The sequence below is a fragment of the Anolis sagrei genome, chromosome 3 (genome assembly GCF_037176765.1).
Source record: "Anolis sagrei isolate rAnoSag1 chromosome 3, rAnoSag1.mat, whole genome shotgun sequence".
Classification (NCBI taxonomy): domain Eukaryota; kingdom Metazoa; phylum Chordata; class Lepidosauria; order Squamata; family Dactyloidae; genus Anolis; species Anolis sagrei.
In genome coordinates, this window is record NC_090023.1 from 42,210,442 (window position 1) to 42,237,373 (window position 26,932).

A 26,932-nucleotide genomic window follows, 5' to 3' on the forward strand; every position below is an offset into this window, starting at 1 on the left:
TTCAGTATGGGTCATTGGGGTTAGGGACTGAAGTATTTAGGCCTCTGGTTAAGCATGCTTGCAGCAGTTTTCTGCAGAGCATCATGCCACCATATCATTTTACTATTGTTTTCACATTGTATACATTCATTGGTGGCTTCTGTAGTGTGACAATTTGGGGTGGCAGTTGACATAGGTCCACAGCATGTAGTACCAGTGTCCTTTAGACATTAGTAACATTAAAAGGACATCCTTATGTGATTCAGTGTGTGTATAGTGGAGGTAGGTCAACCTTAGCCAAGGGATCAGGTGCCCTTAGTAGCAAGATAAGACCATCACCATGCCCACATAGTTCCTTACCTGTCACCCCAAAACTTCTGGAAGTGGGAACATTGTTGAACAGACTATTAGTTGATGATTGAATATGGGACCCAGCTTGTTTTTTCCAGATCAGCAGAATACAAACTACCCCCCCCCCCCTCAATGTGACATTCTTTCAAATATTTAAATATGGCTATCATATCTCTGCCCAGCCTTCTTTTCTCCAAATTAAACATACCCAGATCCCTAAGCCATTTCTTGCAGGGCTTCCTTTCCAGACCTTTGATCGTTTTGGTTGCCCTTCTCTGGACACATTGTAGCTTGTCAATTTCCTTCTCGAATTGTGGTGCCCAGCACTGGAAACAGTATTTCAGGTCTGACCAAAGCAGAATAGAGTGGGACTTTATGAATGGGGTTGATTTCCATACATTTGGTTAGGAAAGGTTGGCTTGTTTTGAACACTCCGTCTATGCTTTGCTTATTGTGATAATTCTCAATATCTAAAAGTACTTCTATAAAGCAGTTTTTTTTTCTTATATGTTCCTAGAAGTAAAAAAGGATGTAATTTTCCAAAGAGAAAAAGTTGTGCTTGGAGCCAAGCCCTCAAACGCAGGCAGGGGAAATTGGACCACCCTGAACTCAAAATATGGACACATTGGTGGAACTTTCTTTTACCTTAACTTATGAGATAAGTTAAGGCTCTTTATAGAGCCTTTGGTTCTCTATAAACAACCTATGTTTAAAGCCAGAATTAAGACTGATGGAGCTGTACCACACCAACGATTACACAACAAGTGATACCCAGGAGAAATGTCTAAACAGGTACACCACTTTCATGGTCTTTGTTTCAACTTCCAAAGAAAGCCAAGACAAAAGTGTATCCTACTCTCTGATACTGTGGATTATTTCACCTTGTGTGAGTGTGGCCCCCAACAAACACTGGATGTGGCAATGAGTTTGTGCACCCTGATTTGAAAAGGATTTTTTTTCTCTAGTCCAGCTAAATGCTGGCTGGGATAAAATGATGCTAATAGCTTTAAACATCTGTGTCTAGAGGGGAAGGAGCAAAATTATTGATATATTTGAAATATGTGTTAGTCCCATAGAGATAAAATAATATTGACAAATTAAAAACAGATCAATGAGGCTGCTGAAGATGGAATCAGTGCACCTACAATGTAGAAATGATACAGTTTGACATCACTTTAATTGCTATTACAAGACTCTGGAATCCTGGGAATTGTAGTTTAGTGAGGTACTAGTGCTCTTTGGCAGAGAAGACTAATGGCACAATTCCATAAAACTGACCCACAGTAGTTAAAGTGACATCAAACTCCATTAATTCTACAGTGTAGAACTGTGGTTCCCAATCTTTTTTTGACCAGGGACCACTTTGATCAGGGACCACTCTCCAACATTAGTAGCAAAAGAGTTACAAGCCAGTTTTTGGTCAACTTTAGATTTTATTTGATTATTTGGGGTGTTGATTCCAAAACAATATTTAATAATCTAGAGCTGATGTGGTAGTAGTAATATTTTGTGGGTAGTCAGCCTCTCCCCTCCCGACATCCCTTTGCCTCGGCACTATAAGAGGATCTGTGAGCCCAGTTGCTCTCGTTGCCGCATGGTTTCGAGGCAATGGTGTAATAGTGGTGAGGCCGCTGACCATATTTTCATTTTTTGCGGACCACTGGTGGTCCACAGACCACAGATTGGGAACCACTGGTGTAGAAGATACACCCCATGTTGACTTGAGTCCTTAGAAGTGAGATTCCTGCACATGGAAGTTCAATGGAATCCATATAAATTGAAGAGTTGAATTCTGTTCAGAAAGTTAACTGCCTTTTAATCTTTCTGTGAGCTTTATACAATCTTGATTTGCTTTGAGCCGAACAAATTGCTGTTTTAGTGGAATTTTACAATATATGGCAACCATTTATAATAATATTAATCATATTCAGATTTGCCACTCTGTAATAAAAATCTATAATCCTGGAGAGTCTTAGCGAGAGAAACAAAAAAAAACCAACTATATCCCCTGCTGCTTCATTGTGGCACAAACCTTCCAGGCAACAAGCAAAATTCCACATTAAAGTAGAGTATTTCCAGACAAAGGTTTTATTGCACCAGGAATTTGCAACCTGTATTCAGATGTTGCAAGGATTCCAAATATTACTCTACAAGTTATCCCTTCCACTATGGAAGGGTGGGAATCTAATGCTTTACTACCAGCTGATACTTCCATTACATGCAAATCATATTTTCCAAACCAGCCAGCCTTTTCTGTTGTTGAGAACATGGAAGGTTCTCCTCTTAGTTTTTAAAACATTTTATTAACAAATGTTCAATTTTAATAGAATTCTAAAAGTAATACAGCAGTGAAGAAGACGAGCTGCAGGATTGGAAAAGATATAAACTTTATGACTTAAATAAGCTAAGGAGCCTGCAATTGCAATGTATTCTCATGGAATATCAATCTACGAATCTATGAATAATCCAACAATTTTATTGAAATATATGAGATTCCATTTACATAGGAAGTCAATGGGTACCATTCTACATAAAAAGGAAAAAGCTGTGTGTCAGCTTGCACAGATGTGTTGGTAGGGAAAAAAGCCTTCAAACACAGAATTGCAGCATTTATAGAGAAAATAGAGAAAATCGGCCCATTGTTCCATTTGTCTAATGGAGCAAAGAGACCCATTTTGTTCCATTATAAACTACATCTGCCTTTACTGGTGTACTGGAACTGGCATTGCATCACTTCCTGTTGCCATTTTCTGGGCTAGTTTTAGCATGAAGAAGCAGGTGGGTGATTTGTGGAGGTTGACAAGTGTGATTTGGTTGTAACCCTGCAGCAAAAATTGGGGTTTAAAAATCAGTGGGCTTTTGGCCTTAGCAGGGGCCCAAATATGTGAATTCTGGGGACAGCCCAATTCATAGGCTACGTTTTCTTCATTTCTGTTTTAACATTTTTCAGAACTGATCATAAATAAGCCATTATTCTGGTTTGGAAGCAACATGTACCTTGCATCCACCAGAGGCACCTACTGGCTACCGAAAATAAAAGCTTTCCAAATATTTAATGCTGGTGACACTTTTTAGACATGCATCATTTCGTAACACAGTAGTCTGCTTTTACTAGCAAATGAAAGGTTAAATCAACCTAATAAGGGATGTGGACACTGGCATAAATTGTAATAATGAAATGTATGGGGGCACAATGTATCTCATAAAAACCTTTCATATATTTTTTTAAAAATACAGGATATGTTGCTTATTTCATATACTCTCAGAGGGTTCTCATTATGTTCACGTGACACACCTACGCACAGCAGGTGTCATACTAGCACACAATTTTGAAAGCTCTGGCCTAAAACATCACAAGAGAGAAGGTGTATACCAGGGGTCCTCAAACTTTTTAAACAGAGGGCCAGGTCACAGTCCCTCAAACTGTTGGAGGGCCAGATTATAAATTGAAAAAAATATCTAAGGTTATTTATGTTTCGTCCTGCAATTTTAACTCCAGCCTTGGATTCATCAAACCCTGCACGTAGCACAGGGGTCCTCAAACTAAGGCCCGAGGGCTGGATACGCCCCCCCCCCCCAAGGTCATTTACCCAGACCTTGCTCAGGGTGAACCTAAGGCTGAAACGACTTGAAAGCACACAGCAACAACAATCCTATCTCATCAGCCAAAAGCAGACCCACACTTCACATTGAAATACTAATAAGTTTATATTTGTTAAAATTGTTCTTCATTTTAATTCTTGTATTGTTTTTAAGTGTTTTTTTGCACTCCAAATAAGATATGTGCAGTGTGCATAGGAATTCAATCATGCTTTTTTCAAGTTGTAATCCGGCCCTCCAACAGTTTGAGGGACTTTGACCTGGCCCTCTGTTTAAAAAGTTTGAGGATCCCTGATGTAGCATGATGTGTTCTGCATACAAGTTGAATAGGTTGGGTGAGAGTATACAACCCTGCCATACGTCTTTCCCAATCTTGAACCAGTCTGTTGTTCCGTGGTCAGTTCTGACTGTTGCTACTTGGTCCTTGTACAGATTCCTCAGGAGAGAGACAAGGTGGCTTGGGATGCCCATCCCACCAAGAACTTGCCACAATTTAGTATGATCCACACAGTCAAAGGCTTTAGAATAGTCAATGAAGCAGAAGTAGATGTTTTTTCTGAAACTCCCTGCCTTTCTCCATTATCCAGCAGGTCTTGGCAATTTGGTCTCTCCTTCCTCTGCCTTTTCTAAACCCAGCTTGTACATCTGGCAACTCAAGCTGGAGTTTTCCTTGTAGGATCTTGAGCATTACCTTACAGGCATGAGAAATAAGGGCCACTGCAAGAAAGTTTGAGCACCTTTATAGATATCCCAGTTCAAAGCAGATCTTGTGGGATTTTCTGCCTTGATTTTCTGTGGCCCTTCCACACAGCCCTATATTCCAGAATATCAAGGCAGAAAATCCCACAAGAGCTGCTTTGAACTGGGATATCTGGGCCCACAGTGGCACATAATCCAGTTCAAAGCGGAACACGTGGGACTTTATTGAGGTGTGGAAGGGCCCGATGGCAGTGAGGAAGGAGCGCCAAAGTGTATCACTTCTCCAAAGTTTCTTTCCCTGGGCGTGGATTGTGTGCAGCTACAGTGTAGAGATGTGGAGAGAGACTGCGGTTTGGCAGAGCAGGCTTTGAGGTGCCTGGGCTCGAGGTTCCGGAATCCTGGGGGTTCCCACGAGGTCTTTCGGCCCTCGAGGTCCCCTGGCAAAGGCACCGATGCGCCCGAGGAAGAAAAAGACCGGATTTGGGAGAGAGTGAGAGGGAGGAAGGGGAGGGGAGGCTGGGGCCGGACCCGGAAGCGGTTGCGCCCATCGGCGTGTGTGTAGGGGGGGAGTGGGAGGGGGCTGGGGGTGGGCTGGGAAGGAGAGCAAGGAGAGGAAGGGGAGGCGGCAGGAGAAGAAGCGCAGAGGCAGGCAGAGGCGGCGGGAGGCGCGCTGCGGGGCTGGAGCGTGTTCCTCGGGGCTCGCGATGCCTTCGGACTGCCGGACACGCGGGGCATGGTGAGCCGCCCGCAGCGCCCGATCCCCGCGGGGACCCGGACGGCCGTGGGCGCCCTTCTGCCCCTCCTCCTCCTCCTCCTGCTCCGGAGGGACGCCCACGCACAGAAAGGTGAGACAGAGAGAGAGAGAGAGAGGCCCTGCCTGCTCTTCCAGGCGTTTCCTTGCCCTCAGAGCTGCTCCTCATCCATTGTGGCCAGTCCTTCTCCAAAAGGCTCTGGATTTGGGGGGAACAGGCGCGAACATATGTATGTGTGTGTGGATCATTAGATTTCGAATCAGGAATGCCATTCATCTTTCATCCGCAGCTTACACATTCAGCCTGAAGTCTTTTGGGTTTCTATCTTTGTGGAAGTATTATATATATGTATGTATGTAACAGCGCTCCATGTAGTCATGCCGGCCACATGACCTTGGAGGTGTCTACGGACAACGCCGGCTCTACGGCTTAGAAATGGAGATGAGCACCAACCCCCAGAATCGGACATGACTGGACTTAATGTCAGGGGAAAACCTTTACCTTTATTATATACACTGTCTCAGGTATAACTTTGGCACTCCTGGTATTTTGGACTTCAACTCCCACATACCTTTACTATATTTAACGAAGGGGGCCCCCAGTGGCTCCTTCATCACATTTGTGATGTTGTGTTGATTGCTTATTGTCTGCTCCTATGCTTTGCTTTGCACATGTTGTATTTTGCATGGCGCACTTTCAGTGTTTTATGAGCCACTCCAAGTCCCTCTGGGAGATGGTGGCAGGATATAAATAAAAGTTGTTTGTTTATTATTATTATTATTAAACCGCTGAGCTGCTGAACTTGTTGACTGAAAGGTCGGCAGTTTGAATTCAGGAACGGGGTGAGCTCCCACTATTAGGCCCAGCTTCTGCCAACCTAGCAGTTCGAAACATGCAAATGTGAGTAGATCAATAGGTACCACTCCAGCTGGAAGGTAATGGCATTCCATGCAGTCATGTTGGCCACATAACCTTGGAGGTGTGTACGGACAATGCCGGCTCATTGGCTTAGAAATGGAGATGAGCACAGAGTCCAACATGACTAGACTTAATGTCAAGGGGACATTATGTCAAGAGAGTTTGGACACCACATTCACTTATGTTCTTATATCAACTTAATGCAGGCAGCCTGCAGTGCTTTGTACTTGGGAAATATTTGCATATGTTTCATAAGACAACTTGGAGATGGGACCCAGGTCTACACCAAGCACATTTGTGTGCACCACATTATGCATATAGCCCACAATGTTTCTACGCAATGTTTTTTATTTAACATTTTGCACTTTAAAGAAAGTTTGTGAACCAGGAACCAAAGGTGTCACTTCCTCAGCCATGTGGATAATAATAAGTATTGTGTTGTTGAAGGCTTTCACAGTTGGAATCACTGGGTTGCCCACATCTATGGCAGGCATCCTCAGAGGTTGTGAGGTCTGTTGGAAACAAGGAAAAATGGATTTATATATCTGTGGAATGTCTCGGGTGGGAGAAAGAACTCTTGTCTGGTTGAGACAAATGTGAATGTTGCAACTGGCCATCTTGATTAGCATTGAGTGGCCTTGCAGCTTCAAAGCTTGGCTGCTTCCTGCCTGGGGGAATCCTTTGTTGGGAGATGTTAGGTGGCCCTGATTGTTTCATGTCTGGAATATCCCTTTTTTCTTCTACCCTGGACATTGCACAGATATGTAAACCCCACTTGCCTAGTTTCCAACAGACCTCACAACCTCTGAGGATGTCTGCCATAGTTGTGAAACGTCAGGAGAGAATGCTCCTGGAATATGGACATACAGCCTAGAAAACTCATAGCAACCCTTAATAATTATTGCTATATTATTTTGAAGCATTATAGATTTTCAGGTACATCTCCATTGTCGAATGAATGTGTCGAATGAATGTGTCGAATGAATGATACCACTTGAACTGCAATGGCTCAGTGCTATGGAATCATGGGAACTGTAGCTTGATAATGAACTCTATGGGCAAGAAGGCTATAGGCCAGGTGAAACTACAACTCCCAGTATTCCATAGCATTGAGCCATATATGTTAGAAAAGAGTCAGGCTGCATTTACTCTAGTGTGGATAATAATAACTTTAGGTTCTTGTGGGTTTTTTCGGGCTATAGAGCCATGTTCTAGAGGCATTTCTCCTGACGTTTTGCCTTCATCTATGGCAAGCATCCTCAGAGGTAGAGGTCTGTTGGAATTAGGACAATGGGTTTATATATATCTGTGGAATGGCTGGGGTGGGGCAAGGAGCTCTTCCCTGCTGCAGTTAGGTGTGAATGTTCAGCTGATCACCTTCATTAGCATTTGAAGGCCTGCCTGCGCCTGGGAAAATCTGTTGCTGGGAGGTGTTAATCTGTGCCTGGTTTTTTCCTCTCTGTTGTTTAGCTGTTATAATTTTAGAGTTTTTTAATACTGGTAGCCAGATTTTGTTCATTTTCATGGTCTCTTCCTTTCTGTTGAAATTGTCCACATGCTTGTGGATTTCAATGGCTTCTCTGTGTAGTCTGACATGGTGGTTGTTGGAGTGGTCCAGCATTTCTGTGTTCTCAAATAATATGCTGTGTCCAGGCTGGTTCATCAGGTGCTCTGCTATGGCTGACTTCTCTGGTTGAAGGAGTCTGCAGTGCCTTTCATGTTCCTTGATGCGTGTCTGGGCGCTGCGTTTGGTAGTCCCTATGTATTCCCAGGCGCAGGCAGGCCTTCAAATGCTAATGAAGGTGATCAGCTGAACATTCACACCTAACTGCAGCAGGGAAGAGCTCCTTGCCCCACCCCAGCCATTCCACAGATATATATAAACCCATTGTCCTAATTCCAACAGACCTCTACCTCTGAGGATGCTTGCCATAGATGCAGGCGAAACGTCAGGAGAAATGCCTCTAGAACATGGCTCTATAGCCCGAAAAAACCCACAAGAACCTAGTGATTCCAGCCATGAAAGCCTTCGACAATACAATAATAACTTTATTTTGTAGATTCACCCCATGTCTTCTTGCCTCATGAGGCATTTGCTCTCACCTGTTTCTGATGTAGTTTGGGTATCCCTTCTCAAAAAGACTTGGGCCCAAAACTGTTGGACTTTGCAAATATTTGCATAGAGGTCATGAGAGTTCATGGAGATGGGAATTCAAGTCTTAGCATGAAATTTATTTATTTTTCACATATACTCATATATACATAGCTTGAAGTGCTTTGGATTTGGGAAGCATTTGGATATGCTTCATGAGATATCTTACGGCCCTTCCACACAGCCCTCTTTCCCAGAATATCAAGGCAGAAAATCCCACATTTTCTGAGCGTGGACTCAGATAACCCAATTCAAAGCAGATATTGTGGAATTTTCTGCCTTGATATTCTGGGATATAGGGCTGTGTGGAAGGGCCCTTAGAGATAGTACCCCAAATCTATGCAGGAAATTCAGCTACATTTCATATAAACCTTATTACACATAGCGTGAATTGCTTTGGATTTAGGAAATAGTTGCATATCCTTGCATAAATAGTTACAATTTTCCTGCTTCTTGGCAGGGGGTTGGACTGGATGGCCCATGAGGTTTCTTCCAACTCTTTGATTCTATGATTCTATGATCCATCATGAACTGTCTTGGAGATGAGCCCGAGGGCCCTTGCACACAGCCATATAACCCAGAATATCAAGTCAGAAAACCCTACAATATCTGCTTTGAACTGGTTTATTGGAGTACATACTGCCATATATCCCAGTTCAAAGCAGATATTGTGGGATTTTATTCAGCTAAGTGGAAGGCCTGAGAGGAGACATGAGGAGGAAGTAAGTTTGTATTCTGGTGCCCTGGAGACTAGGACGTGGCACAATGGCTTCAAACTACAGGAAAGAAAGGAGGTTCCATCTGAACATGAGGAAGAACTTTCTAACTGTGAGAGCTGTTCAGCAGTGGAACTCTCTGCCCCAGAGTGTGGTGGAGGCTCCTTCTTTGCAGGCTTTTAAACAGAGGCTGGATAGCCATCTGTTGGGGGTGCTTTGAATACAATTTTCCTGCTTCTTGGCAGGGGATTGATGGCCCACGAGGTCTCTTCCAACTCTAGGATTTTATGACCCAAATCTAAATGGCCATATTTATGTTTTTATACACTTTATTATACAGATAGCCTAAAGGTCATTTCATGCCCGATATTTACAAATAATGTTGTTCATTAAACAAAAGTGTATGTATGTTCAAGCATCAGGAACCAAATGTGCCACTATCTCAGCCAACCACTTGAACCATTAGGGAGCATTTTGGATTTCCAGACCAGGGATGCTCCTCCCCTTTTGAACCTCACATTTGCCAGCCCTCAAGCCCTTCATCCTGAAGAGGAGGGTTCATAATCCCATTCCCTGCCTCTTAAAGTGAACCTGCAGAGGAAACAAGTGCCTCTTTGGAAAGGAGCCCACGCTGGTAGGGAAAAGGGAGGAAACACAAATCTTGTTCCAGAGAATGGAAAAGGAGGTCCCTCCAAATGTGTGCAAAATCAATGACTTGTGCAACTTGTGAAGGGCGGTTTTCCCATCTTTCTCTGAACTGTGTCAAAGGCACAGGTTCCTTTCATATAGATCATAATGTTTCAAGATGTTGATTTCATTGGCAGTAGGCCAGAGATTTTGTTGGCAGTAGGACACAGCTTCCCAACCCCATGTATGTATAGGGAATAACTCATATGTGCAACCCATGTGCACAAAATATATTGGTTCCTACACAGAAGTGACTTTCATGGAGAAATATGGCAATGGCTGAACTGAGCTCTAGGGCTGCTTCCACATTATCTGCTTTGAGCTGGAATATATAGCAGTGTGGACTCAGATAACCCATTCAAAGCAGATATTGTGGGATTCTCTGCCTTGATATTCTGGTTTATAGGGCTGCGTGGAAGGGCTCTAGGCTCTGTAGCCAGTCTTCAAGTGTTGTGCTTAGCATATTGTACCTTTCAGTGTATTACCTGAAGGGTAACCTCAGGCATATAGATCAGGGCTGGATTTACACTGCCATATAAAATCCAAGTTATTTGCTTTGACCTGGAATATATGACAGTGTGGACTCAGATAATTCAGTACAAAGCTGATGATGTGGATTATCTTCTTGGATAATCTGGGTTATATGGCAGTGTAGATCCAGCCCAGGCCTTGTGAACAAAGGGAGGGAATAAAAATATATACTGTGTTCGAAGCTTTTCTACAAACTTTCCCTTTTTAGACCTGAAGGGAATGCCTAGCCATTTGTTGGATGAAAGAATGCTTCTTCGGATTTTTCAGGGTTAAGGAGGCTGGCTCCTTCCTGAGGAATTTTAAGGAGTGATGCTTGAAATAACTCCCGCTTTCCTTCAACTTTAAAATGTTGAGATAATGTCATAAAGGGTAAGCAGTGTCGAGTCATGATTTAAGATTGGTTTTGATGTTTAGTACTGCTTTTTTGAGAATTTCTAATATAAAGGGAATGCAGATTGACTGGAGGAAATGGTTTTGCAGAAGGGAACCCCTGTGTTCAGTTGCTTTGGCTCCATTTCTGATGTTATTTGTGAGGCTTCAATTAGAAAAAAGAAAATAAAATTATCAAAGGCTGGGCTGTTGTGAGTTTTCTGGGCTGTATGGCCATGTTCCAGAAGCATTATCTCCTGATGTTTTGCCCACATCTATGGCAGGTTGAGACCTCTCAACCTCTGAGGATGCTTGCCATAGATGCGGGTGAAACGTCAGGAGAGAATGCTTCTGGAACATGACCATACAGGCCAGAAAATTCACTGCAACCCAGAGAAAATTCTCTCCTGATGTTTCACCCACATCTGTGGCAGACATTCTCAGAGACTGAGAGGTCTGTTGGAAACTAGGCAAGTAAGGTTTATATATCTGTGGAATGTCCAGGGTGGGGGAAAGAACTCTTTGTCTGTTTGAGGCAGGTGTGAATGTTGCAATTGGCCACTTGATAAGTATTGAATGGCCTTGCAGCTTCAAGGTTTGGCTGGTTGCTGCCTGGGGGAATCTTTTGTTGAGAGGTGTTTATATATATTCCACAGATATCTAAACATCACTCGTCTAATTTCCAACAGACCTCTCAGCCTTTGAGGATGTCTGCCATAGATATGGGCAAAACATCAGTTGAGCATACTTCTAGAACATGGCCACACAGCTTGGAAAACACAGAAACCCAGTGATTCTGGCCCTGAAAACTTTCGACAGCACAGTGAACTGAGATGTTTTCTTTTTAAAACTGGAAAGTCTTGACCTGGAGAGAATGCTTCCAGAACATGGCCGTACACCCCGGAAAACTCACAGCAACCTATTGATTCCGGCCATGAAAGCCTTCGACAACACAGTGAATGGAAATGTTTTCTTTTTATAACTGGAAAGTCTTGAACAAAACTTAACTTAACAAATGTGTGGTTTGAAAACCAAAGAAATGGATTGTAAATTTCCCCATAGTTGACATAAAGCATTATTTTTGAGTCAACAAATCATGTAGTCCTAATGTATTACACAATAACTCTAAAAATGTAAGGACTCAAGTTTGCTTATTTATATTCTTTTTTCACACATGGAAAAAGTGTTAGATTTTGCAGACATTCTAGGAACTGTAAGGCAGAGTGTTCAAACTTCTTTGATGATTCCATGTGGTTTATAATTAAACTTTACAACATGGTGCAATAAAATAAAGATACGTGGCAATGTTTATGGCAATCTGCTGACTTCTTACAGTTTTTGTCATAGTCCAGATTCATTTGCAAGAAAATTACGTATTTTAAATTACAGTAAGCCCTCCATTGTTATGGGGGTAAGAGATACAGGACCCCTGTGAAAGTTAATTAATTAAAAAAAAACACCTGAGAGAACATCTGACAATGGGCAGCTTCATAGGTTATGCATATTCTCTGAATCTGGGGCCCCTTTCACACAGCTGAATAAAATCCCCCATTTTCTGCTTTGAACTGGGATATGGACTCAGATAACCCAGTTCAAAGCAGATATTGTGGCGTTTTCTGCCTTGATATTCTGGGGTATATGGTTGTATGATTGTTGATTATTACCAGCAAAGGTCTCTTCACCTTGTTGGGGAAACCATAATTAAGGCTGACTACAATTTATGGTTTGGTTAATATGATAATCTATGGTTAATTTTTGAAATGGAAGCTAAAGTTTCCTATTTTGTCAAAAGAGCATCTGAGTTGGGGTTCACAAGAACTTGTTCTTGTATTTTGGTGCTGCTGGATCAGTTTGACTTTTTAATCTCATGACACATGAATGGGATGGTTTATATTAATACTTTCTATCTCATAGGGAACAGCAACTTTCCCCTCTCTCATCTAGTGTGCCAAGGATTATTACTGTATCTGTGTCCATTGTTTGCAATTCTGTTTCTTTCTATCCTTCGAACTCGACAGGGGCCAACAACTCATTTTTCATGGATGACCACTGCTCTGAGTAGTAGTGGTATATGCCAGAAATTACTGGATTGGTCGTTCATCCAAATTCATTTATTTTAAAAGTATTTTCCATTTTTTTCCAGTCTTCTAAACCTGTAGTTGCAATGTCTTGTCCACATGTATCCCAGCACCTGTATTGTGGAACAGAGATATTGTCTCAGTAATATATTGAAATTCTTGGACATGTTGCTTATGGTTTAGCATGACCAGTTGGCCTTTCTGAAAATCAGGGTATTTAAAGATTGCTTTGTGTATCTTTATAACTCTGTTTATACAAGTAAGGCCAATGTATGGAGCCCCTACTCTGATTTACAAAATAAATTAAAACAGTATGAAAATAAATAAGAAATATAACATAGCCATGTTTTAGCTGACTTTATAGCAAGAAAATACTTTTAGCTGACTTTCTAGCAAGGTAGAACAGAAAAGATGTTCCTCCTAATCCCACATTAAAGCATCAAGAAGCACATTTGTGAGGTTGTCAATGGATGAAGAACATGACTGACTTTGGCAAGGAAATTTTGCACTTGAATGCTATGCATGCTTACTTGGAAGTAAGTGCCACTGATTTAGGTGGGACTAGGCTAAGCAGAGAAACTTTGTTAGTGTTTCATGGGAGTCTATTAATGGATACTAGGTGCTGAAAGCTATAGCTAAGCCAACTCTTACGTCTTTCTTGCCTATGAAATTCATAAGGTTGGCATAAGTTAACAGGTGACTTGAAGCACATAGACCAAGCATGGGCAAACTTCAGTCCTCCAGGTGTTTTGGACTTCAACTCCCACAATTCCTAACAGCCTACCAAAATACCTGGAGCACCGAAGTTTGCCCATGATTGGTCTATGTCAGGGGTCCTCAAACCTTTTGAACAGAGGGCTAGGTTATAGTCCCTCAAACTGTTGGAGGGCCAGATTATATTTTGAAAAAAAAACCCCATGAATGAATTCTTATGCACACTGCACATATATTATTTTTAGTACAAAAAACCCACTTAAAAACAGTGAAATAATTAAAATGAAGAACAATTTTAACAAATATAAACATTAGTATTTAAATGGGAAGTGTGGGCCTGCTTTTGGCTGATGAGACAGGATTGTTGTTGTTTTCTTTCAAGTTGTTTCAGACTTAGGTTGACCCTGAGCACAGGCCGGGTAAACAACCTTGGAAGGCCATATTCGGCCCTCGGGCCTTAGTTTGAGGACCCCTGGTCTATGTGCTTCAAACTTCTGCCCTACAGGTGTTTTGTACTTCAACTCCCACAATTCCTAACAGCCTTTCAGCTTTTAGGAATTGTGGGAGTTGAAGTCCAAAATACCTTGAGGGCAGAAGTTTGCCCATGCCTGACATAGAGCCTCACACACCAGTCCAAAGAGAAAATGCATGATTTTGATATCACCGTAAAGGAAGATAATGGCTGGTTTTGCATGGAGTGCAATGTTTGAAAAGGTAAACAATATCCTCTTTCTTTTCAACCTTAAAAAATTGTAGCATTGTAAGTTTTTTTTAAAATGAGTTTGATAGCCTCACTGTATTTTTTCATTGCTCTTCAGATAAGGGTTTGCTATAGATTACTGAACAGATTGTGTGCATTCATTCCATCTCTTAGCACAGCTGTCAAGTATATTCAGTTTTTCTTATTAGTAACCACTTTTTCTAGAGATGCCATCTATAATGAACTGGAAACCATTTGGTTTCCTAAATTGTCATGAACAAGCTAAGGAAAATAATAAAGTACATTAGCTGAATAGTGGAATGTAAATGTGATTTGTAATACAATTTCAAAGACATGTCTTACCTATTACCATGGGGTTCTTTTTTATTATTGGCTATCCCAATGGAATTGCATTGAAAGCTATGTTAAGAGCATTTAATACCATTAGTGCACTTCTGGAGCTGAATAATGGCAGTGTAATCCAATCAAATTGTTGTTTGGGTCATTGTTTGAGGGCTCAACATTTAAATAGGTATGAATCCATTATTGATATATTAATATTAGCCAGCTATCAATCTTACTTTGACTTGCCAAACAAAGCAGACTTGAGAAACATGTGGCTTTCAAGAAAATAGGAAGATGTTAGTGGACTAAACATTGAAAATGCATGATAATTTCCCCACTGATGGTGTTAATAATTATTTTGCATACATAGTCTCCATTATATAGAGAACTTTTAAAATACATTGGGACTGACATATTTTAAACATTACTTTACATGTTATTTTGTAAGACAATATTTAACAAAGTATTAGGGGCCACGGGGCACAGTGGGTTAAACTGCTAAGCTGCTGAACTTGCTGGCCAGAAGGCTGGTGGTTCGAATCCACGGGATGGGCTGAGCTCTTGTTGTTAGCCCCAGCTTCTGCCAACCTTGTAGTTTGAAAACATGCAAATGTGAGTAGATCAGTAGGTACCATTTTGGCAGGAAGGTAATGGCTCTCCATGCAGTCATGCTGGCCACATGACCTAGGAAGCATCTAGAGACAACCCTGGCTCTTCAGCTCAGAAATGGAGATGAGCACCACCCCCCAGAGTTGGACTAGACTAGGTTTAATGTCAGAGGGAAACATTATCTTTACTATTGCCTTTGTTAGCTATTCTAGTATAAGAATTTTCATTACGAATACAACCAAGTACGGTATGTTCAGTTAATCATACCTTTGTATTACTGCTAGGGATACAATCCTGTATCCATTTACTTGGAAGCAAACCAATGGACTTCTCCATGAGGTAAAAAGTTGCAGAGTTAATCAAGGAAACCATGACCTTGAGTTTCTGGATCTGTTGATAGAGTTGAATGTCTCTTGTTCAGAAGGTTGTCATAACTCAAAGTTGACTTGATGGCACTTAACAACAACGTTGTGTTGACAGTATGTTGTTGTTCATTCATTCAGTCATTTCCGACTCTTCGTGACCTCATGGGCCAGCCCACGCCAGATCTCCCTGTCAGTCATCACCACCCCCAGCTCCTTCAAGGTCAATCCAGTCACTTCAGGGATACCATCCATCCATCTTGCCCTTGGTCGCCCCTTCTTCCTTTTTCCTTCCATTTTCCCCAGCATCTTTGTCTTCTCTAAGCTTTCCTTTCTTCTCATGATGTGGCCAAAGTACTTCATCTTGACCTCAACTATTCTTCCCTTCAATGAGCAGTCAGGCTTTATTTCTTGAAGTGTGGACTGGTTGGATCTTCTCGCTGTCCAAGGCACTCTCAGAACTTTCCACCAACACTACAGTTCAAAAACATCTATCTTCCTTCGCTCAGCCTTCCTTATGGTCCAGCTCTCACATCCGTAGGTGAATATGGGGTGACAGTATAAAATCATGATATTTTGTCTTGTGTTGACTATACAGTTGTATCACAGTAAAATGGAGTGATAGGGCTCCACAGCCACCTACGAATCCACCCCCAGGACACCGAACTTGGAGGACCATCATCCTCGGACTACGAGGGATCGCCGAATGAATGAATGGACATCTAGTACAATAATGTCAACTCTGTCTAGCTGTAATTCGTCAGGGTTTTAGTGAGGGTACTTTTCTAGCTGGTGAATCGTGTTATTTTTTGGTGGTCTCTTGACCACACATTAAGCATTCCTGATGTTATTTAGTCTGCAGATTCAGATACATTGAGATGTATTGCAGTAAGATTAAAGGTGTTTGGTGTTGCACTCCAGGCCTGGAAACACATACTACCACAGCACCACAAAAGATTTCAGGAATATAAGCAAACAGTTTATTGTAAAAATATAAAAGCATATAAAATCAGAAATAAGAAAGGAAGCTATATAATCCAAAAGTGTTTAGCAAAAGGTGATAATCCAACAATAATCCAAGTGTCTCATAAAATTTCAGAGGTAGCAAAGTCCAGGAAAAGCCAGGAATCACAGATACAGCATAAGTCCACAATTAGAAAGGTTTAACTAGTAAAACTTGAACAGGAGTACATGAACAGGAACATAGAAAACTTCCAGGATATATTAAATCCAAAATCAAAGCTTGACCTGAACCAGGAACAAGAGAACTCAGGGTTAGCTTCTTACTCTAACACAGCATTCACTGAACTGACCTTAAGGTAAACAACTTGTTGTTTAATAGAGACACATTAAATCATTCCGTTTCACGTTAATTTCTTTCACAACTTTCCCATGTATTCTTTCTGAATGATGTAATCTATCTTGCATCTCTTTGTAAATGAAGGCTTTTGTTGATCTCCGTAGCTGCAGGTGGGTTCCCATGAGAGCACTCCTTATCACTCAGCTCTTCACTCGATTCCTTATCTGCTGTTGCTACTTCTGACTTCCCTGAATGCCCTTGAGGCCTTGTACTTTTTTAGCTGATTTTCTCACAGAGAGAAACATCATTTCCCAGACTTGAGGGCCCATCACTTTGTGCTGCAGGAAAACTCACAATCCTCTCTGAATCATCCATTAAACCATCAGCCTCTGGTGACTGATCTACAACAGTTGGTCAGTTAAAATTCATACTAAAACTTTCTGCCTGATATTTATTCCTCTCTAATATCATACAAGAACATAGCTTCATTTGATATTTTTCGCTGAAATGTATCCTTAATTTTTTAATAAAGCAGTTTCTATGTAACAATAGAGTTTTTCACAATTACAGCATGAAAATAGGTTTACGCTTGCTTTGTCTGTACTATTTTATTCACTTCTGCTGAAAAAGAAATGACCCCAAAGTGCTATAAAGAAGTATAATTGGTTCAACTTTACACTAGTTGAGTACACCTTATCCAGAAAATTGTAATGTTCCAAAATTGGTTTGCTAATGACCCCTTTGCTTTCTGATGGTCCAATGTACACAAACTTGTTAGCATTCACAATTTTTAAAGTAGTGTATAAAATGACCTTCATGTGGATAAGGTTTGAATGAAACATAAATAAATGTGTTTAAACTTGTGTTCCATCTTCAAGATACCTCATTATGTATATGCAAATATTGCAACATCCAAAACACTTCTGGTCTCAAGCAGTTTGGATAAGGAATCCCCAGGCTGTATGACCATGAAAGGAGTGCAGCTTATTAATCAGTCCATGTTGGAGAGAAGGATATCTGAGAAAACAACCAATCCGCTTCATAAATTATTCTGTAATCAGTAGTAGTCTTGCTTGAATCTTTATATAAGATTGATGAACAGAGGATGCAAGTGTTCCAAGGATCTCTGGCCAAAATCAGCCATTCTAAAACCAGATGGGTCTTAGCTTGCTAATATTGCTCTTCAAAATATCCAGCAGTTATTGCTGCATTTGCATATCTTGGAGCTTCTCTAATTCATACCAGCTTATAGGGCAGATGGACACCAGATATCAGTTTAAACTTCAGAATGAACTTCTGAACTGTGACCAGAGACAGGCAGAAAAGCCTTCGGCGGGATGGTGAAATAGCTCGTTATGCCTGCCTCTCCTGCACGCAAGCATCTTACTTAGCAAAATGTTTTAAATCACTTCTCCTCCTTGAACTTTGAAAAGCAGTGTACAGTACTGGCATATATCTTTAAGATATTTTATGGACCCTACTCATGCCTATACATTCATTTAAATAGCTGTACTTTAGTAAATAGTAATTGTCTTAGTAAGTTAGAACTATTTTCATCCAAGCAAAGGCCAGGGAGATAAGGGTAAGATATACTGGTTTTATAGTGAAACCATAATTTTAGAAAATCAAAGCATTAATAATGTCATGAACTTGGAAGGAGCATCAAGGGCCATCAAGTCCAACTCCTTGTTCTGTGCTTGATCTCCAGCTAAAACATTCACAATAGGTCGCTGTTCAGCTGCTTTTTGAAGATGTCCGGAGAAGGAGACCTCACCAGCTTTCCAGGCAATTGAGTCTCATTGTCAATAGAAACCCTTTCATACAGCCATATAATCCATAATATCAGGGCAGAAAATCCTACAATAGCTGGGTTATCTGAGTCCACACTGCCATATAACCCAGTTCAAAGCAGATAATGTGGGATTTCATACAGCTGTGTGGAAGGGGCCTAAGTTCCATCTAATGTTCAGTTGAAATTTTCTCTCCTGTAATTTCAACCCATTAGACAAGAGCTTTCCAAACTAGTGTGGTCCACAGCTATATCACATGAAAAATGCTCCCCTCACCCTCCAAATAGAGGCTAGAAAGGGCAGGGCAATGGGAAGGGAAGCACGGAAGAGACCTGCAAATAGCATCTTGTCCAACCTCCTTCAGCTAGGCAGGAAGACACAGTCAAAGCCCTCCTAACAGAAATCCACCCAGTCTCTGTTCAAAAACCTCCAGAGAAGGAAGATCCATGGAAAGACACCCCCAAAGGGCATCTAGTCCAACCCCCTTTCAACCAGGCAGGAATGCACAATCAAAGCTTCCAGTGGAGATTGACCATAGAGTCATGTTGGAGGACAGAGAGAGGTATTCTTTGTTTTGTTTTGTTTTTTTAAAAGCATTTTGTTATTTACAATTTATAATAATAATATAATAACTTTATTTTTATACCCCGCCTCCATCTCCCTGCAGGGACTCGGAGCAGCTTACATGGGGACAAGCCTAGGCAGACATAGATCAGGCCTGTAGCCAGGATTTTGTTTGGGGGGGGGAGTGAGTTTGGTTCGGGGTGGGGGGCTGAGTCTGAGTGAAAGAGGGTCTACCCTAGCAAACCTTTTGTATCGTTACCCCAATACCCCCATGCATATGGGATATATTGAGCATGGTGATCAGATCATGATATGAATAAACGTAACCATTTAAATAATGTACCAGTAAGGCCTTCTCGTGGACCACCATGAGAATTTGGGGGGGGGGGGGGCTGAAGCCCCCCAAGCGCCCCCCCCCCCCCCCGGCTACATGCCTGACATAGATTAAGGATATTACACAATAAAATAAAAATAAAGAATAAAATAAACACATCATAAAACATAACACAATATCATAAAACACTCAGTAGCCTGAACAGTAATAAATACTTTCACAGGAGGTCCTGTTCCTTTAAGCCCAGAACATGTAGAGGATGACTGTATTAGTTTTTAATACACTTTTAAATTAAACATGTTGGACTCTCTTTTTTCTATAGTATAGAAATCTATTCTTTTTTTCCATGTTTTTCTTACCTCTGGTATTTAATACTCTTTGAAAGAATACCCAGAAACACATCTACTTTGTCTACTATACTTTTCAGCTATGTTTTTCAATTAACTGTTTTAAAACATATTATCTTGCCTTTTAGACAAGTATTCTTGGTTCCTTACGAAAAGGTGAATATTTGTGATTCAAAGGTCCTTTCAGCCATTTCTTGGATCCGTTTTGATGTTGCAGGTTATAAAATGCCTCCATCTGTTTATTACATCTCAAAGTGAACATCCCCAAAAGGAAATGACACCAGATCAAACAAAGATAGAAATCTTGTTACACTGGATCTTTGATATGTCATGGGCTAAGAGACAGTAATGATTGAAACATAATTCTAGGGGAAATCTCCTATTTATTTTGGCACACATTAAGAAGAACTGTCTAACAACAAAAGGAGGAAGAGAGCACCTCTTTCATCATGGAGCCAGGGTTTGGCATTGTGGAAATAGAGCATAATTACTTGGGATTGAGGGCAAAGAATTTGTTGCTAATGTTCACACTGATGTACTAAAAGGGTCATCTGGCAGTGAGAACAAAAAGGCTGTACCTATTTTGCTTCTTTGGAGCAGGAAATTAAAAAATCAGGTCTCTTGCTAGAAGTTGAACGAGCACCTGAGACTAAGTATGGTTCCAAACCAGACACTCAGTATAGTTTTGGTTGCAAGAGGTATATATCCTAAATTGTCAGTATTAGAGACATAAGAAAGTTACATGTATTGGCTACTACAATTCATTCATTCATTCATTTGCAGCATTTCTATTCTGCCCTTCTCACCCCAAATGGGATTCAGGGCAGATCACAGAACACATACATGGCAAACATTCAGTGCCAATAAACAGACAGGACAGACAACAGACGGAGATATTATGTTGGCATTTATCCCAACTTCGGTGTCATGGAGGTTGTGCTTGATTCTGGCCACAGGGGGGTACTGTCACTCCATCCTCTATGACGAAGAGCCTTGATCACAGACCTCCTTCTTCCTTTGATCACTGGCATTTTTCTGGTATTTGTTTTATGGTGCCATAAAATACCTCTCCGCTTAAGTGGTGCCTAATTTCTCTACTGCTTTTCGAACTGCTTAGGTGGACAGTAAGCTGGGCTGAAGGTCAACTGCTCACCTCGACCTGGGCTTCGAACTGCCAGCCTTTCTGGTTGGTAAGATCTATTGCTGCTGTGCTAAAGCCTGGCCCTCATGCAATTTCAGTGGGTGAAGTATTATTACTGGGATTGGAGCATGTGGCAATAAGGGAACTGTGCATTTATATATGCCTCCAGGTTGACTGTTGATTTAATTAATTAATTTTATAGAGGTTTCTTAGTCAAGGAATACTCAGAGGGAGTTTTGCCACTTCCTTCCTTCCTCTGAAATATAGACCTGAGCTTTCCAAACTGTGTCGGAACACACTAATGTGTTGCTGGCAGTCCACAGGTGTGTCGCGGGTAAAGTGCTGCTTCCCTTCTCTGTTTCCACAAAGATGGCCTGACGAGGGAGTACATTGACTGCTCCTGGAGGAGGAGGAGAGTGAGGAGGAAGAGGTCCCCTAAAGGACATCTAGTCCATCCCCTTCCAGCCAGACAGAAATTCAGTCAAAGCCCTCCCGATGTCAATTTCAGCCTCTATTAAAAAAAAACCAAAAAACGGAAAGGGTTAATCACTACAGAAGTGGAGTGCTAGTGCTGTTCAAGTGTCAGTACCAGTGTAACTTTTATAATTTGCACAAATGGTTGATTCAGTTGCAGTAATGACCATTAAAATGGACATGTTTCTAATTAAGAAAAGAAAACCTGTTGACAATTATGTGTGCGATGAACCACATGGAGCGGCTATAGAGAAAATCACACAAGAATCGACTGTGGTACATAAGAAGTGAAAAGGAAACAATTCCAAACCTTGTTTATAGATTAAAGATCACATTTAGTGTGTGTGTGTGTGTGTGTGTGTGTGTGTGTGTATGAATGAAACTCTTATAAGGGGTTGGTTTAGCCCCGGGTTTGCTGCTAAAACTGAATTACTGTGTTGCAAAAGGATGTATATCTAAAAATCATGTCACCAACATGAAACATTTGGAAAGCTATCGTGTACTTTTAGTCCTTGACTTACAAATGACTCATAATTAAGACAACAGGAAGTGAGAGAAATCAGGGAAATTCAGTCCTGGAAGTTATCATGGGGAAAAGTTATCACCACTGAAGCTTTCTCACCAATCCTTGTTTCCACAACAAGCCAGATTTTTCAAAATCCAGTTATGAATAGCTCTCCCATGGCCGTAATTTAAAATGCACACTCTTCACAAAGATGTAACTAACTGTGGCATGTTCAGCAAAGTATATAGGTTATTGCTTTATCTACTTCATTTTGAGACCATAATGATTTTCAGAAACTGAAATGAATGGCTTCGTCTGCCACGGATAAATGAATTAAACATTCATACTACGCTTATTAATTAATTAAGCTACAATGAGCATTGAGAAGAATATTAATAATTAAGAGGTAAAATTTCTACAGTATATATAGTTTTACTAGGAAGCATATGTGAATTTTGAAGTTAGTAGTCATTCAAGTATTCAGAATGTCTGCTGGCAAAAATCACATTTACCATACATGGTGAGGAAGTCGAATCATGGTGAGCATTTAGAACAAGAGCAGGCTTATCACAACAGCAATAACATTCGCATTGTAAAATAGTTCCTATCTGGATCCATGGGAAGATTTTATTCTCTTTCTCATTATGCATTTCTAGTTTGGGGGTTCCAGCTAACAATTGAATCCTTCCTCCCAGCCTCAGATGCCACTGAGAGCACCTTTTCCTTATTTGGTAAAGAGCACAAAAGGGATTTTCAACATTGAGTCATAATGCAACTTGGCTCATTTGTAATCAGCAAGGTATTATCAGTGGGAACCTAGGGATTTGTGGTTTGTCATCTTTAAAAACACAAGTAAATGCTATGCTGCCAGCTATAGCATGCTGCGGAGATGACATGCCAAACTGGGGGAAATCTTGCATATTTTTGAAAGTAGAAAAGTCTTGAATCATTTGTGAGAAAGCATTTTGATGCCATCACCATTCATTTATAACAGGGACTTCTATTGTGGTGGTACAAGATCCCTCTGCATATTTATATTACTGAATAACCCAGCTATGTTTTGAATTCAATTTTTGTGTTAGTTAAGGAAGATTCAAGCTAATCTACAGGTTCATACTCCATAGCTTGATTTATAAAAATGTACTTTTTCATTACTTTTCACAGGAAAAAATTCATCTGTAATTCAAGGTCCATTCTTTCAAAATTTATAAACATCTGTTCATGTAGAGATTGTGCTATGCTTTTAGATTAATGGACATGACACCGCTAGTTAATCACCAGCAGCAATAGATCTTACCAATGGAAAGGTTGGCAGTTCGAAGTGCCTGTTGGGGTGAGCACCCAACCTTCAGCTCAGCTTACTCTTCACACAAGCAGTTTGAAAACAGCTGTGAGCTGTGAGTCGAGAAATTAGGCACTCCTCAAGCAGGGAGGTATTTACGTCACCATCAAGGAAAAACCAGAAAATGCCCACGATCAAAGAGTGGAGGAGGTCTGTGATCAAGGGCTCTTCATCAAAGAGGATGGAGCGACAGCACCTCCCTGTGGTCGGAATCGAGCACAACCTCCAGGACACCGAAGTTGGGAAAAAATGCTGACACAATACCTCCATCTGTTGTCTGTCCTGTCTGTTTAACTGCATTGAATGTTTGCCATGTATGTGTTCTGTGATCTAGCCTGAATCCCCTTCAGGGTGAGAAGGGCGGAATATAAATGCTGTAAATAAATACTAGTAAGGTGGGAGATCAGACTTTCCTTTTTATGTCATGATCTGTGTAGGGTTTGCAGCATACACATAAGTGCTTTTGCTAGAATCATTGAGTTGGAGGAGATCACAAGGGCCAGGCAGTTTAACTCCCTGCCATTCAGAAAGAGCAGAATCAGAGGACTCCTAACAGATAGCCATCTAGCTTCTGATTAAAAAACCTCCAGAGAAGAAGACTCTGGCCACTTCCACACTGTCCTTATATCCCAGGATCTGATCTCTGGTTATCTGCTTTGAACTGTATTATATGAGTCTCCACTACCATATAATCTGGGATAATCAAATAATCTGGGATCAGATACTGGGATATAAGGACAGTGTAGAAGGGGCCTCTAAGGCAGCATATTCCACTATCAAACAGCTCTTACCATCAGGATAGTCTTCCTAATTTTTAGGTGGAATCTTTTTCTGTAGTTTGAATCTGTTGCCCCATGTCTTAGTGTCTGAAGCAACAGAAAATCAGTTTGCCCCTTTGACATCTTTTCAAATATTTAAAAATGGCTATCATGTCCCCTCATAATCTTCTTTTCTCCAACAAAATATACCCAGCTTCCTAAGCTGCTGCTGGGATGATGGCACTGCCAGGTGCTCAGTTGGGCCATGTTGTTGTTGTTGTTGTTGTTGTTGTTGTTGTTGTTGTTTTTGTTTTTGTTGTTTTTATTGTTATTTCTGACTCCAGGGTTGCTCCATATATAAATTTGGGATGTACTTCCTCAGAACTTTTACTATTGTTCTTATATATCGATAGCATATTTCATTCAATGTTTGTGACAATTTTCAGCACCATAAATCATATTTTTTTCATGACTGCAGTTTCAAAGGATTAGATACAGACATGTAATCCTATTATAGTAATAGACTTTGGGATGTCAAAATAGATTTTCGGTGTAATTTCAAAATCTATTAACTGCATTAACCTAAATTAGCATGCAGCTTTATTGTATTAATTTCATCCTGGGGAAAAAGGCAGATATAAAATCAATCAATTAATAATCAGCAAAGAATGTATACCTACTTTTGCATAGTTGGTAACAAATCATGTTTTCAGGTCTTGGTGTGGTGCAGTCTTCATATAAAGAATGTGTAAGTTGTTACTTCCCCATTTCTAAAATGTATAGCCCCTTTAATTACCACACTCGCATGATATGTGGAAGTTATAGAATAAACTGGCAAGAAGGATACCATAAAATAGAAGAAACCATAAAGTACTACCACAGAAATCATTTTCATCTAAATTCTTAATGCAGCCAAACTTAAACTGCACTCCATCTGAAGAAAAAGCAATTTTCTAAACTTTACTGGGCACAGACCATAGAAGGTCATTGATGAGCACATAATGTTTCCAGACGGGCTTAACTCCATGAGAAAATACTATAAATCTCTGTTTAATATGGATTTCCCATTATCAGTCAGATTCTCACAGGACCATATGTGATGAAATTACACAGTGATCCTGTTGACATTGAAAAGCAGAAGTGACTGACTTCTGGTTTCTTTGCCGTGGCTTTTACACAAGACCAATGTAAAGCAATTCAATCCTGGAAATGCCTAGCATATAAGTCACTGTGGCTTGCAATAGATGTCCTTGTGTGACCATTATTAGCAAGTAATCCAATTCCTAATTGGAAAATAAAAATCTCTGCTACAGTACAGTGTTCCCTCACTTATTGCGGGGGGTCTGTTCCGTTTAATATTTATACATTTCAGTGGCTTCTCTATGTAGTCTGACATGGTAGTTGATAGAGTGGTCCAGCATTTCCGTGTTCTTAAAAGATATGCTGTGTCCAGGTTGAAAATGAACAAAATCTGGCTACTAGTATTTAAAAAACTCCAAAATCATAACAGTAAATAAAGAACAACACTCAAAAACAGGGGAATTCCAGACAAGAAAACAATCAGAACCAACTAATCACCTCCCAACAAAGAATTCCCCCAGGCAGTAAGAAAGCAGACATTGATAACTGCTAGGCCATTAAATGCTAATTAAGGTGGTCAATTGCTTCATTCACACCTACCTCCAACAGACCCTGGACATTCCAGATATATAAACCAATTTTCCTAGTTTCCAACAGACCTCAAAACCTCTGAGGATGCCTGCCATAGATGCAGGTGAAATGTCAAGAGAGAATGCTTCTGGAACATGACCATACAGCCCGGAAGCACACAATAACCTAATTCCATCTCTGTTTCTGAACCTCATCTCTGATCATTTGAAACATTTTCCTTGTTATTAATTGTTTCATTCTTGTTAAATAATGAACTGGCTGGGAAGTCAATGCCATCATCTTTTTGCCTTAGCTACTGTCAATTCTTCACGTGTGGCTTTCATATCATGCTCATGATGTAGTTTTCAGTGTGTTCCTGTTGAAAGCAAAACTACAACACAGTCTTTTTCTTTCTCTTCAGGTGACGGATGTGGCCATACCGTTTTAGGTCCTGAAAGTGGGACTTTTACATCCATTAATTACCCACACGCCTACCCCAACAGCACCGTTTGTGAATGGGAGATTCGAGTAAAGCCTGAGCAGAGAGTTCAGCTCAAATTTGGAGATTTTGACATTGATGATTCAGATTCTTGCCATTTTAATTATGTGAGAGTTTATAATGGAATTGGGCCCACGCGGACAGAAATAGGTAAGAACTTCTTTACTCTCTTATGCTATAAAACAGATCTTGTTCCTGGGGAGAATCACGTCAAAAAAATTCCAAAATTGAGTAGCTTTTTGTGTGGATTTTGTCTTTTGGAGTCTTATCATCTAAACACAAGGAGTACCCAAGCTTCCATTGACCACTCCTTGAATGTAGAAGGAAGTCACTGATGGATTCACTTTCAAGTGGCTACCACCTAAACTACCAATCATGGTTATGGTAGTAATATTATAAATATCAGGGAATTCCTGCAACCATATCAAAGTCACAGACATTGCTTTAGCTAACTTCTTAGTGCACATACAAAAGTTATATTAAAACGACAAATATGACCACATTGATTCAAATAGTTAATTGTTTGCCTAACCTCTGCCCCGCTCAACCATTGCTGTGTGCCATTGTTGAGATGCTATCAACAGAGAACCAGCTGATAGAGCACAAAGCAACCTCATCACACTCCTTTTTATTATTTATGTCCAATTTATTAATTTTTATTATTTA

At 40.6% G+C, this 26,932-nt stretch overlaps 1 protein-coding gene across 1 annotated transcript in view; it reads left to right on the forward strand.

The window, feature by feature from the left end:
- The first annotated feature begins 5,219 nt into the window (after positions 1-5,219).
- The window catches only part of DCBLD2 (discoidin, CUB and LCCL domain containing 2), a 48,718-nt gene continuing 27,005 nt past the window's right edge, over positions 5,220-26,932 (forward strand). The window contains exons 1-2 of the mRNA XM_060770728.2: positions 5,220-5,474; positions 26,189-26,416. Coding sequence (XP_060626711.2) covers positions 5,363-5,474; positions 26,189-26,416 — 340 coding nt within the window. The 5' untranslated portion in view covers positions 5,220-5,362. The remainder of the gene's footprint in view (positions 5,475-26,188; positions 26,417-26,932) is intronic.